At 35.7% G+C, this 11,993-nt stretch overlaps 1 protein-coding gene and 1 long non-coding RNA gene across 2 annotated transcripts; both read right to left on the bottom strand.

Annotated features, from left to right (window-relative positions):
- Positions 1 to 2,026: 2,026 nt before the first annotated feature.
- Positions 2,027 to 5,543, bottom strand: LOC112508829 (ribulose bisphosphate carboxylase/oxygenase activase, chloroplastic-like). Its single transcript, XM_025113620.1, has 7 exons — positions 5,459 to 5,543; positions 4,998 to 5,329; positions 4,815 to 4,920; positions 4,647 to 4,732; positions 2,897 to 3,369; positions 2,522 to 2,803; positions 2,027 to 2,306 (listed from the first exon to the last, which is right to left on the bottom strand). Exons 1-7 carry the CDS (start codon positions 5,501 to 5,503, stop codon positions 2,191 to 2,193), a joined length of 1,440 nt encoding a protein of 479 aa, XP_024969388.1. The 5' UTR covers positions 5,504 to 5,543; the 3' UTR covers positions 2,027 to 2,190.
- Positions 5,544 to 7,866: 2,323 nt separating this feature from the next.
- Positions 7,867 to 10,566, bottom strand: LOC112510392. Its single transcript, XR_003068925.1, has 5 exons — positions 10,289 to 10,566; positions 9,944 to 10,135; positions 8,511 to 8,586; positions 8,047 to 8,218; positions 7,867 to 7,932 (listed from the first exon to the last, which is right to left on the bottom strand). It is a non-coding gene; the product is annotated as an uncharacterized LOC112510392 (long non-coding RNA).
- Between the last annotated feature and the right edge of the window lie 1,427 nt (positions 10,567 to 11,993).

Raw genomic sequence — 11,993 nt, 5'->3', positions numbered from 1 at the left:
ATCTTCTATCATTTTCGTAAAAAAAAAAGTAGATGGATCAGATACTTCCTTTTGGCATGATACTTGGTTTAGAAGTGGGCATTTGAAAATGGATTACCGGAGAGTGTATGCTTTGGAGCTTGATAAAGAGGTTACGGTCAAAGAGCAGGCAATGAAAGAGGATCGATTTGGTTATTTTCGAAGGCAAACGAGGGGGAGCAGAATTGGCACAATTTTCTGCCTTGAGGGATAGGGTACAGTCGATTGTGGTTTCCAATCAGAAAGGTTGGTGGGTGTGGTTGTTTTGGATGGATCAGATTCTTTTACAGTTGTCTCAACTAGCAATTACAGTGATTCCAGATTGTTGGTTGTAGACTCGATTGTTACTAGATGGAACCGGTTAGTTCCTATTAAGGTCAATGTTTTGGTTGGGCGTTTGGGTTTGAATAGGGTAGCCACTCAGGATAATTTGGATAGGAGAGGGATTGATGTTGGGTTAGTGTTTTGTCCTCTATGTGATGTAGGTTTGGAGTCAGAAGATCATTTGTTTTTTCTCGTGCTCTTTGGCAACGCAAATTTTGGAGACAAATTGGTAAATGGTGGCATTTGGATCTCCCGGTGTTTAGTTCCTATGCGCTTGGATTACATGGATTTCTGATATGCGGTTGAAGAGTGGGGAGAAACTGTGCTTTGAGGCAGTTATTCTCACTATACTTTGGTACATATGGTCGTTGTGGAATGTGACCATTTTTGGCAAGACCAAGCTAAAGCTAAAGAAGGCGGATATCTTTGAGAGGATTGTGACTCGAACATTATTTTGTGTTTCTAATATGAGTAGCAAGTTTAAGATTAATCGGGTGGGTTGGCTTCATAACCCTCTCCTTGCTATTTCCTATATGTAATTGTTTGTTCTAGCGTCTTGCTAGTTTTTCAATAAAATCTCTCTGCTGTTAAAAAAACGTTTAGAATGCCTATATAACTTTAAACTTTATAATTGTTTAAGTTTAATTCCAAATTTATTTCTATAGTTTGGCTTGTCATTTGTTGAGCAAACTTTAGGATTGTTTAAGTTAAAATTGTTAGTATACGCACACACACACAACACACACACACATATATATATATACACACATATATATATATATATATATATCTAGTTGTGGTTGTCATTTGTTGGGCAAATGTTAGAATTGTTTTAGTTGGAAACGTCTAATTTATAGTTGTTATACTGTCTAAATTGACTTACACTATGTTTTAAACCACAATATGACAATTCAACCAATCTCACCCAAGCAATACGGCGAGGATGCTTTGTCCTATCCCCTAGTTGATACCAATTTATGGGAGGAGGCGGTTGGGGGACCCAAGAAAGGTCGTGTATTTGAGTTTGGGTGCAACCAAGATTCTAATTGGGCAAAGTTTTTTCTAGCCGGCCAATCCGTCGCAAATCCGTTAGAAATTGTGTTTTCAGACAGATCTCCAGCGGATTTGTTTGCGGGAGAAAGTGTCCTGTTCTGTAATGGATGAAATATCAAGAGCGTAGTGAGGACCTATACACATCGTGTTCAAAGGCCAATCCTAACGTATCAAGGGAGATGATTTGGAGGAGCCTGGAGAGTGGAGGGGAAAGGGATAACATGCCCATGGTGGTATCTTACTCTAATAATACATGGTATGCATGTGCAAACAAGGCCCTGCATTAGATTTGAATAATATTTTCCAATGGAGATATGGTTGCACCAAGTTCATTCCTCTTTGCTCTGATTAGAACCCAGTATTTTTCAACGATGACTCCAGACTACCCGCAAATTAGTCGACTCACATAGCGGGTTAGATATCCAGGTTAATAAAAAAACAGCAATAACTGATTAAATCCTCCAATGAGAACCAAGCAACAGCAGCACCTCTCAAAGAAAAACCAAAGAGCTAGCTGCTACCTTGAGAAGAGCCCCATGTTTTATCTTATATTAAATATTTAAACAATTATTATGATTTAGACATATATATAATAATATTTATGAAAGTAAGTTTAATTCATGGTATAAGATTTTGAATCATATGATTCTGTATTGCTCAATAACTTATTCATTTGATGATAATCAAGAAACAAAATTAGAGAGGTAGCAACAACCCATATAAATAGGAACTGTTTGACATCCTTAATATAGAAATACTTTCGTCTTCAATTCTTCCCCTTAAAAATTTCTAAATTTAGAAAGAATAAGTGCAGCTTCCATCATCACTCCTAGCCGTTGGGTCGAAGTTCTCAGCACCAGGGTCCGTGCACCCTTCTGGAACGGGAACCTGCACCTGCTGCGCGGCTTTGCCTGCACCCGACAACATCCATCATCAACCCGAAGTTTACAACACTTTATATAGATATGTGGTTGGATTCACGTGAGACCACATTTTTACACTTGAAATTTCACATAATTTTTTTACACTAGAAGGTTATCTTCACAGTGTTTTGCTGTGAAGTTTCAAATATAAAAAAATGGTCACACGGGTCTCACGAAAACAGTACGGCAGATTCTAATATTACCGTAGAAAGATCCACTTTTAATGGCATCCCTGTTAGCATCCCCGAGCGCGGCAGAATCCAAATAGGTCTCGGCTAACTGCACTCTCTTCACATTCTCTTGTTCCTTAACCAACATGGTCCCGTACTCGAGGAGTTTGTCGATCGTTATCTCAGGTTGCTCGAATGTTGGTGGCCCTTCCTTCGAGTTCACAAGCTTCTTTCCAATGCCTTCCACTCCCACACCTCCAATCCACGTCCTCACTTCATCATCATACACTCTAGCCCTCAATGCTCCAAAGAAATCTGCATGATCAATTCAAACAAAACTAACAATCATATGCATGCGTAATTATGAAATATGGATTAATGATCAATTAAATGGATACATATATATACCTATGGATTGGCCTGGGAAAGTGTCGACTAACTTGGAAACTTGTTCAGGAGTGACACCGTCTGTTCGGAAGATACCGATGCAGACCCCGATACGGTCTTCTCTGGTTGGAGCCCAGTAGAATTTTTCCATACGACCGTCACGGATGAGGGGAGCGTAGAGGGTTGAGAAGTCGTTACCGGTGACGATGATCGGGACACGAGGGTTTTCTTCTTTGTTGTACATACCTGGGAGTTGGACGTTGGTGGGGTTATCGGCGATGTTCATGAGGGTGGCGTTCACCATCTGGTTGTTGACGGTGTATTGGGTGGTTCCACCCATTCTTCCTGCTCCGGCGTCAAGATCGTTGATGAAGAGGCAGCACATTTTCCCCTTTTTAATGATATCTGCAGCTTCTCGGTACCTTTGTCTGATCAACTTTGCTGGTTCTCCGGCGTTTCCACTTTCCAGTTCTCCGGCACTCATCATAATGGGCCTGAAATTATCGAAGAATGGTTTGGTACAAAATGATTAAGTGGTCAGAATGATTAAGAGGCTTTCATGATATAGTGAAAAATGAAATATAATTGTTTACAATGAAATCTGGACACTTAATGGTTAAAGGAGACTCATGATACAAAATCATTCAGAGGTTTTTAAAACTATTAAGAGGCAGCCTTTTTTTCGCCAAACAAGATTCACCTCTTAATGATTCAGATGTTGCCTCTTAATGGAACTATTAAGAGATAAACAAACAACCCCGATTTAAACCAAACAGTTTGACTTTTTCAAGTTAAACCAACTTCTTCTCATTTCTATTATTATAAACCAGAGGTGTACTCGTGCAAAGTCGTATCTCTTTGGTTAATAAGGTCCAAAAGGTTTATCGACCTTGGGGTGTGGATATATAATAGGCATATAGAAATTATTGTACGTTAAATAACATCAAAAGTGTTGGTTTCAGAAGACGAAATGTCTAATGTTTTTTCAGCCGGAGAACTAATTGGATTATTGCGAGCGGAACGAATGGGGCGCGCTTTCGAAGAAGTGATCTGTTACCGAGCCGTCTTATTGGGAATAACAAGAGCATCTATGAATACTCAAAGTTTCATATCTGAAGCGAGTTTTCAAGAAACTGTTCGATTTTTAGCAAAAGCGAGATACATCTTGATTTCAATATTTCATTTTATTCTTTATATCAGTCGATATTATAGTATGGTCTTATGTGATTTTGAAAAAACGATGATGTTTTTATATTTGAATAACATATAAATTTAAAAATATCATAAAAAATGACAAAAATATATCGATATTAGTATCAAATTAACTATTTAAAATTCCTATTTTTTATTATAATTTAATTTAGGTTCAATAATGAAGTAATTTATATTTGGTTTAATAATATAATTTTCTCATAAAGATAATAATTAATTATTTTATTAGAACTCGATAATTATCCTAATTACATTTTAAAATGAGATGTTTATCTTTTATTTGATTATGTTTATCTGTAGTTAGTTATACGAATTCAAACATGAAGTTTTAATAAATTATACTTATACATAATAACTTATAATTTTGAATTTTAAATAATATGTATCAATATACAATACTTTATATAAAAAAATTAAGAGTTTTTATGAAATACTTTATAATATAAAATAATTTCCGAGTGTTTTTCCCCCGAAGTACTCAATAGTGAAGTGTTGAATCCTCTGACACTTGACAGTACTTTTTGGGAGAAATGTAAAGAATGAAAAGATGACGACTTACGTGATTCCCATTTTGGCAAACACAAGCTCACATTGGAAAGATTTGCCCTGCCCTTTGCCTCCCCACACACCCAAAATCAAAGGAACCTGTAAATCAAAATCAAAATCAAATTGTAATTAACCAACAATCAGAAGCATCATAATTTATATCAATAGGAATTGATTAAACCTTGATGTTGGGCAAAGTCAAGAAGTTCTTGGTGATGTGAACAACTAGTTTGTCCATGAAAGCAGGCGCAATGTAGAATCCATCCTTCATGTTGTCCAAATTGTACCTGTTGTATGTAAACCATGTAATGAATTCACTCCAAAAATCTAAAATCCATCCATGAATTAAGAAGCCGATTCTTACGTGCGAAGACCAGTGCTGATGTATTCGTATGAACTCATGACGGCGAAATGGGTTCCCACGTCTTGGGGAGCTTGGAAGAGCGAATCGACCATACCCTTGCCTCGGGTGATGTCTTGTTGATCATCGGACATATCGTATGCAAGTCCCTTCCATCTGTCTTTTTCGGTTTGTTGGGATTCTTCTATCTCCTTCTCGGCTGCCAATACTTTGAAGGAGAAAGACTTGTTGTTGTTGTTGCTGCTCACTCTTGAGTTCACTATCTTCTTCAAGCTGCTGCCCAAGAAGGTGGAGCTTGGGACTGCAGCACTACCAGTGCTTCCATTAAAGCTCAACTGAATTCAAACAACAATGTAACGAAATGAGAAGATATAAGCAAATACCCACTTAGAACTCCATGAATTTACTAGTAATTTTCAAGAAATGAAGCCAATTAAAGGGAAATAAGATTGGGGATATCTTACTGGAACACGGTTGACAGCTCCAATGGTGGAGATGGCGGTTGCCATTGATCTGTGTGGAAGTGAAAGACGAGTTGCAGAATGATTATGAGGCAGGCAGCAAAGAGAGATGGAAGATGACTTATAGGGTTGAAATTAAGGTGGGAGAGGATCACCCTTTGAATTGTTGACGGCCACACAATCAAGATTACCCGCCATGCCACATGGCTTTCGATTATTGATTGTTGCTTTTGGATTGGGGTGCAGATGGGGTTTTGAGGTGAGCATTTAACCTTTCATCTTCACCACTTGTATGCTGGTTTGGGCTCTTGTTCACCACACACATCCCTTTTTGTTATCAATTAGTTTTTGTAACCTTTTGGTGGAAATTATTGAGGTTCCAAAATCACTTCTCTTTCATTTCTTGTTGGCATACAAAATGTTTACCCTAAAATAGACTTCAAAATATGCTACATTCAAATAACAATAAGTACAAACACTACTCCAAAGTTGGTTTTCGGAACACGACAATTTTTTTTTTAAAGTTCGGTAAAAACTTTAATATAGTGATTTACTTCTTATGTACTGTTAGATTACCAACTTCATCTTACGTAGTTATTGTTTTATAAGGATAAAAAAACTGAAGTTGGTCAAGTTTGTTTTAACAAGTTATTAGTTGTGTACCTGTGCAATGCGGCGGGAGCCGTGAATTTTAACGATTTTGAAGTTTCACTGGTTTTATTATAAAAGATTTAACATTGATATAAGTTACACTTGGTTTTTACATATTAATGCAATTTGAATAAATAAGAGTTATGATTCCAATTACAATCTATCGATGAAAAAAATTGTATGACAATTTAAAATCCAATATATTTAAAATCCAACATATTTAAACGACTCCACAAATGTGTTCGATTTACACCAAGAGCAAAGAATTAAGAGAGCGAGAGCGAGACCGAGAGTTCTAGAGCAACTGAATAGGAGATGCATGAAAGAATTTTTAATAACTCATGGTGAATATCAGTTTGAATCTCACCTTGGGGACGGGGAAAAGACATAGAGGTATGAGAGGATGAAGACATGAGTAAAAAGTGTCAAAATTATCTTGGAAACATGAAAAGAAAAAATAATAATGTGCATTGGTAACTTATACTATATGTTATTTTAATTGTATATTAAGATCTTTTAAGATTGAATGCATAAAGTAATAGTACTTAATGCATTATGAGTTGTTTTTAAGATTTTTAAGACTTTGTGCATAAATGTATGATACTTTATGCATTAAAAATTGTTTTTAAGATTTTCGATAAATCTGGTTTATAAGGTAGTATAGATATTAAATTTGTTAAAGAAAATGTAAAATAAATAGGATTACACCAAAAATGATATGTATCACGACTTTCTTTTTTGGAAAGAAGACAACATCTCTAACAAAAATAAACGGACAGAAGGTACACTTAATTAATGTGAGACTTCCACCCGAAAGCAAAATCATCTGGGGTATTGAGACAAGCCCCAATATCCATATGACGAGCACTAATCAAACACATATAGTTGGAGCAAACGCCGTACCACGTAAATAAGGGGTCGTTTACCTAAACACTTACCCGGTAAGCGCTTAACGGTAAAATTCAACGTTATCGCTTACTTACCTAGTAAAATTTTAGTCTACCAAAACGAAATCGTATGTAACAACTTACCCAATAAGCGCTAACCGTGGTAAGAGCTGTCGTTATCACTTACCGGGTAAGACTTTCGGTTCTTGCCTTCACTCTTACCGGGTAAGATTCTTGGTATTTGTCATATTCATCCAATGAGGTAATATGACTTGGTAAACGCTTACCCGAGTAAGCATTTGTTAAACGGCCCCTAAAATCCAAAGAGTATAGAGCAACGACATGAGTTTCGTAACAAAATTTGAGCATGGGTAACCGTTTGTAGTCCTCCCTTTACGCTACCACCAAACAAACTTATACAATTATTTTACCTAATTGATCATATTGGTTCAACAGGTGTAATTTTTCTTACAAGTAAATACCATCATGCCTATTTTATGAAGAATAGTAAAAGATTTTTGGCTTAAAATATATGTTGCTTCAGATATATAATCTCATATTACAACCACAAATAAAAGATGCATCAAACATAATCTTTTATATTAAATCTAAACTGTAAACTTAGCGGATGATAATTTCTTGAAACCAAAAAAAAGACAACATCATCCCCAGAAATGAAAATGAAAATGAAAATGGAAACTTATAAAGGCAATTCCAACATTATATTGATGATAATCCACTATGTCTCCAAATATCTCCACCCTCATTCTAAAAAATTCATCAAAGTATGCAAAATTGAACTGCTTTCAACATTCTTTTCGAATAATTCAAAATCAATTTCATTCATCATCTGCGCCACTAGCTGCCGCATTCAGAGCATTCAACTTCTCAATAAGCTTCTCCTTCTTCTCCTCATATGTTAGCTTCTTCAAGTTGAACCTAAACCCCCAAAAACAACATCAACACACATAATCATCTCTCTGTTTTTATAAACATAATCTTCTGCAAAATTATCTTTTCACCATCAGGACAGATTTTAAAAAATGAGGTTACCTCTTGTGTGCTCCTTTGGAGGCTATTTCTCCAACTTCTTTGGGGTTGGATCAGAACGAATGGCTGAATGCACCTTCTTGTACAGCTCTTCAATGTTTTCTGGGTCAACTCCAGCTTTAATGTATTCAGAGAAGCGAGACTGATACTTTTCCGGCTCATCTTCCATCAAAGTCTGCATATAAACCAACTATTTCAAAGGATATGTTCTATTTTCAAAGATGCACTACATCTCTTGTTAAACAACACCCACCCTCATGTAGAAAGCAACATGCCCGCCATAAATGTACTTGCGATGGACATGTTAACTTAGAAAAACACAAAGAAAACAACAAAACAAGCAGTAGTTAGGGACTGTTTTGATACAAACAAGCAGTTGTTTGCGGACTGTTTCTACAGCAAAACAAATTGTAGAAAATGTTAGACTGCAATGAGATGAGTAACGACATCGGACAATCAAGACTTACACGAGCTGAAGAACGATGTCGAGTATGCCATTCTGACCACTTCTGTAATAACTCCTCAAGCTTTCGTTTACTCTCTCTGATACACAAAGTTATCCAATTAGAGTTCACACATAAATTCTTTAACCACAATCCTCTTGACATGGAATCAACAGGATGAGAAACTGTCCATAAACACAAAAAAAAAACTTTGTTCATACATTTTTACTCCCTATGTTCCTATATAAATGTCCAGTTCACTTTGTTATAAATGTTAAATATAAGATGAAAATATACGAAGAAAAATACCCACAATCTGAAACTGATTCTCCAAAAAATCAAGATAAAAAGATCAAAAAGTGAGAGAACTTTACATAATTAGGAAGTGAAAACTGGACATCTAAATAGAAACAATAGGAAGCATTGAACAATAACGTTTTCCTTTATACCTTGTTAAAGAATTATAAATGACATGTACCAAAGCTTGTTGTTCATCAACAGTTATGCGGGGTCTCTTAATACCAGATACGGCTAGCATGTCGAGGGAAAACATATTAGGAAACTTACTAACATAGTGGGGTGCTCTCTGTCATCAACTGCTACAATAAAAGCTATGTTTGTTTCACTGTTATTGGAGATTTTAATGAATTACAAATATTGTTGTCAATAATCCGTCGATAAAAGTACATCGAAAATATGTTGAGGATAAGATCCCTAAGTAAGACGTAAATTAGTACCAGTGTTGCTTTTGCTGATCCATCGATGATTATAACTGTTGGTGATCCGGCGGTGATCATAACCATGGTGATAATCGTCAGTGACACCCAAGGAGGAGGCATGATTAAGAATCAAGGGAGCACCAAGTGTCACAACAATCCTTCCACATCGATATAACATCATTGGCAAAGTTGTAAAAGTTCATTCAACTTACCGAGGTTAAACGATCACAAGTACTAGTGATCAAACTGTTTTGAAAACAAGCAGCAAATCCAACCAGGATGTCCAAGAAATGTGCAAACATAATCTCCTCACCGCTTGCTAGTGGTTTAACCTCATTCTATGAATGCTTTTAACTTTTTTTTTCTGGCAACACATTATTTTAACCTCATTAAGTTGCCATACCAAATGCTGATCGGGTAAGATTTTACCAGGTCCTTACTATACCTTACCCGGTGAGGATTACAAAATTTACAAGGAATAAGAATCTTCCCCAGTAAAAAAGCAGGACAAAGATCGAAAATATTATTTGGTAAGTGAAACAAAAAAAGTTCCAAATGAAGCTTTGGAGAAAAACCAAAATCCATTGCAAATCTAAACAGCCCTAACCCATTTTCATGGTAAGAAAGAGGCTATACACTAAAAAGAACACAAAAGATAAAATTTAAAATAAGAACTAGAAGAAGGGGAAGGAAGATAAACAATCGTATGAGATATTCAAAACAAAAGAAGGAAAATACCTCAATTGGAATGAGTAGATGAGAGATGATCGAGCCCTAACCAGACTACAACATATTGAATCAATTTCCTTTTTCCAACTTTTGGAAACCCCAAAATATTGAAAACCCTTTCGCCCACTGCATATTCCAAGCGTTCTACCCAAGCAAAAACTCATATTCGATGATTTGCAGGCACTACAATTCAGTTTTGACCTAGATTCAATCAATCCAAACATGTTTTACACCTTACATAAGAATGGTTGAAGATAGAAGAATATAAAGCTAAAAAACAAGTTTTACAATTTACAACAGAATGGTTAAAGATCGAAGAATATAGAGTTGATAATCTTAACTTGAAATACTTACAATGATCCTAATAAAATCCCTTCGTGGCTTCGTCGATGAGGATTGAAGGTTGTGATGGCGATTAGGGGCAATGCTCTTTTGCCTCTTCATCATTAAGAATTGAACCAGGATTATGAAGAAAAAACAAGAGAGGGACTGGAGATTTACAGGAAACGGTACTTCGAGTTCGAGAGTTGGAATGGTTGAAAACATGAACAGTCTTCTTAAGAAATATGAACAGTCACCTGGGTATCACCGAAATCTGAACAAGAGTCTTGAGAATCCAAAAGGCTGGAAGCATGTTACTTGTACATCATGCTTGTTAATTTGTAAATAAGAGATTTTAAGATCTCATGCATGATAAAGTAGTACTTTATGCATTTTTGGTTGTTTTTAAGACTTTAAGACATTTAGTAAATTTGCTTAATAAAGTAGTATAGATTATAACATCAACATACAATTATTGATCTTGTATACATAGAAAGCTCATTAAGTACTCTATTATGATGATTCTAGTCAAGGTTCAAAATGGTATGTGGCGTGGTGTGGCGTAGCGGCGCGGTTAAGCCTCAAGCTTTACATGCCACGACGAAGACATGCCATTTTTTATGTCGTGACAAATTTGTAAGTCATATAGAATTTTATACACTAAGGATTGTTTGTAGCCTCCTTTCACCATGTATCTAGTAATAAGAGAGATCGTAGAAAGACAGAAACATCTACCTTCGTTAACTTTGCGTGCTACCACTCGTGCAAGAAAATGGCCTTCGCTTTTCTTGTTTTTTAAGGCCAGTTCTCAACAAAATTGGCTTTAAAAGATACCACAATTAAATAAGCATCTTAATAGACCATTTTATAAAATATAATTTAATAAACCAAAAGTAATCTAAAGACGTGTAGTAAATTTATAGGATGTTTTTGGACATCGTAACAAGGTTTTGTTACAATGTCCAAGCATCCTATAAATTTACTACAACTCTTTAGATATGATGCTTTGTTTTTTGGTTTTATAAATTACGGGAAACTTTTGTCATAAAAAGTCACATTAACTATTTTGTAGGACAATATTTGAAAAAAGTGTCCTGTAAAAAATTGGGTTTATATGTCACATTTATAAAATAGCTAATGCAACTCTTCGTATTGAAAGTGTCATACAAAACTTGTTAAGATGCCAAAAAAAGTCCTATAAACTTATTGGTCCTGAAATGTAATGACTTATTTGGAATGTATTTGTAGAAGGGGATAAAGACCGGGGGGAAAGGCCCTAGTCAAAGAACAATAATATTTGTTGACTAGTTTAAATTTTCTGTTTTTACCCCCATCTTACATGGTTTCCTTCCAGTCTCACATGGCCATATGCTTGCCTTCTCCAAGTCCCATCCAACGTGTCCCCACCCCATTAATTTTCTGGATCCGCCACTGCATATAAGCACATTAGATTTTCACTTTTAATTCCATATTTTGTTTTAAAACAAAGAATCCATCAATATATATATATATATATATATACTAGTTGTGTACCCACACAATGCGGCGGGGAGTCGTGATTTTTAACGTTTTTGAAGTTTCACTGGTTTTATTATACATATATTTAAAATCCAATATATTTAAAATCCAACATATTTAAACGACTCCACAAATGTGTTCAATTTACACCAAGAGCAAAGAATCAAGAGAGCGAGACAGAGAGTTCTAGAGAAATTAGATGAGAGATGAATGAGAGGAC

Source organism: Cynara cardunculus (genome assembly GCF_001531365.2).
Source record: "Cynara cardunculus var. scolymus isolate 2C chromosome LG 3, CcrdV1, whole genome shotgun sequence".
In the NCBI taxonomy this organism is placed as follows: domain Eukaryota; kingdom Viridiplantae; phylum Streptophyta; class Magnoliopsida; order Asterales; family Asteraceae; genus Cynara; species Cynara cardunculus.
The sequence above is the reverse complement of the archived record's forward strand: the minus strand, read 5'-3'. Positions and strand labels throughout refer to the sequence as shown.

Coding starts and splice junctions, on each gene's coding strand:
- LOC112508829 (XM_025113620.1), bottom strand. CDS start 5,503: ATGGCAACCGCCATCTCCACCATTGGAGCTGTCAACCGTGTTCCA. Junction 4,921..4,997: donor ATCAGCACTGGTCTTCGCAC/GTAAGAATCGGC, acceptor TACATACAACAG/GTACAATTTGGACAACATGA. Junction 2,804..2,896: donor TTTCCCAGGCCAATCCATAG/GTATATATATGT, acceptor TTGATCATGCAG/ATTTCTTTGGAGCATTGAGG.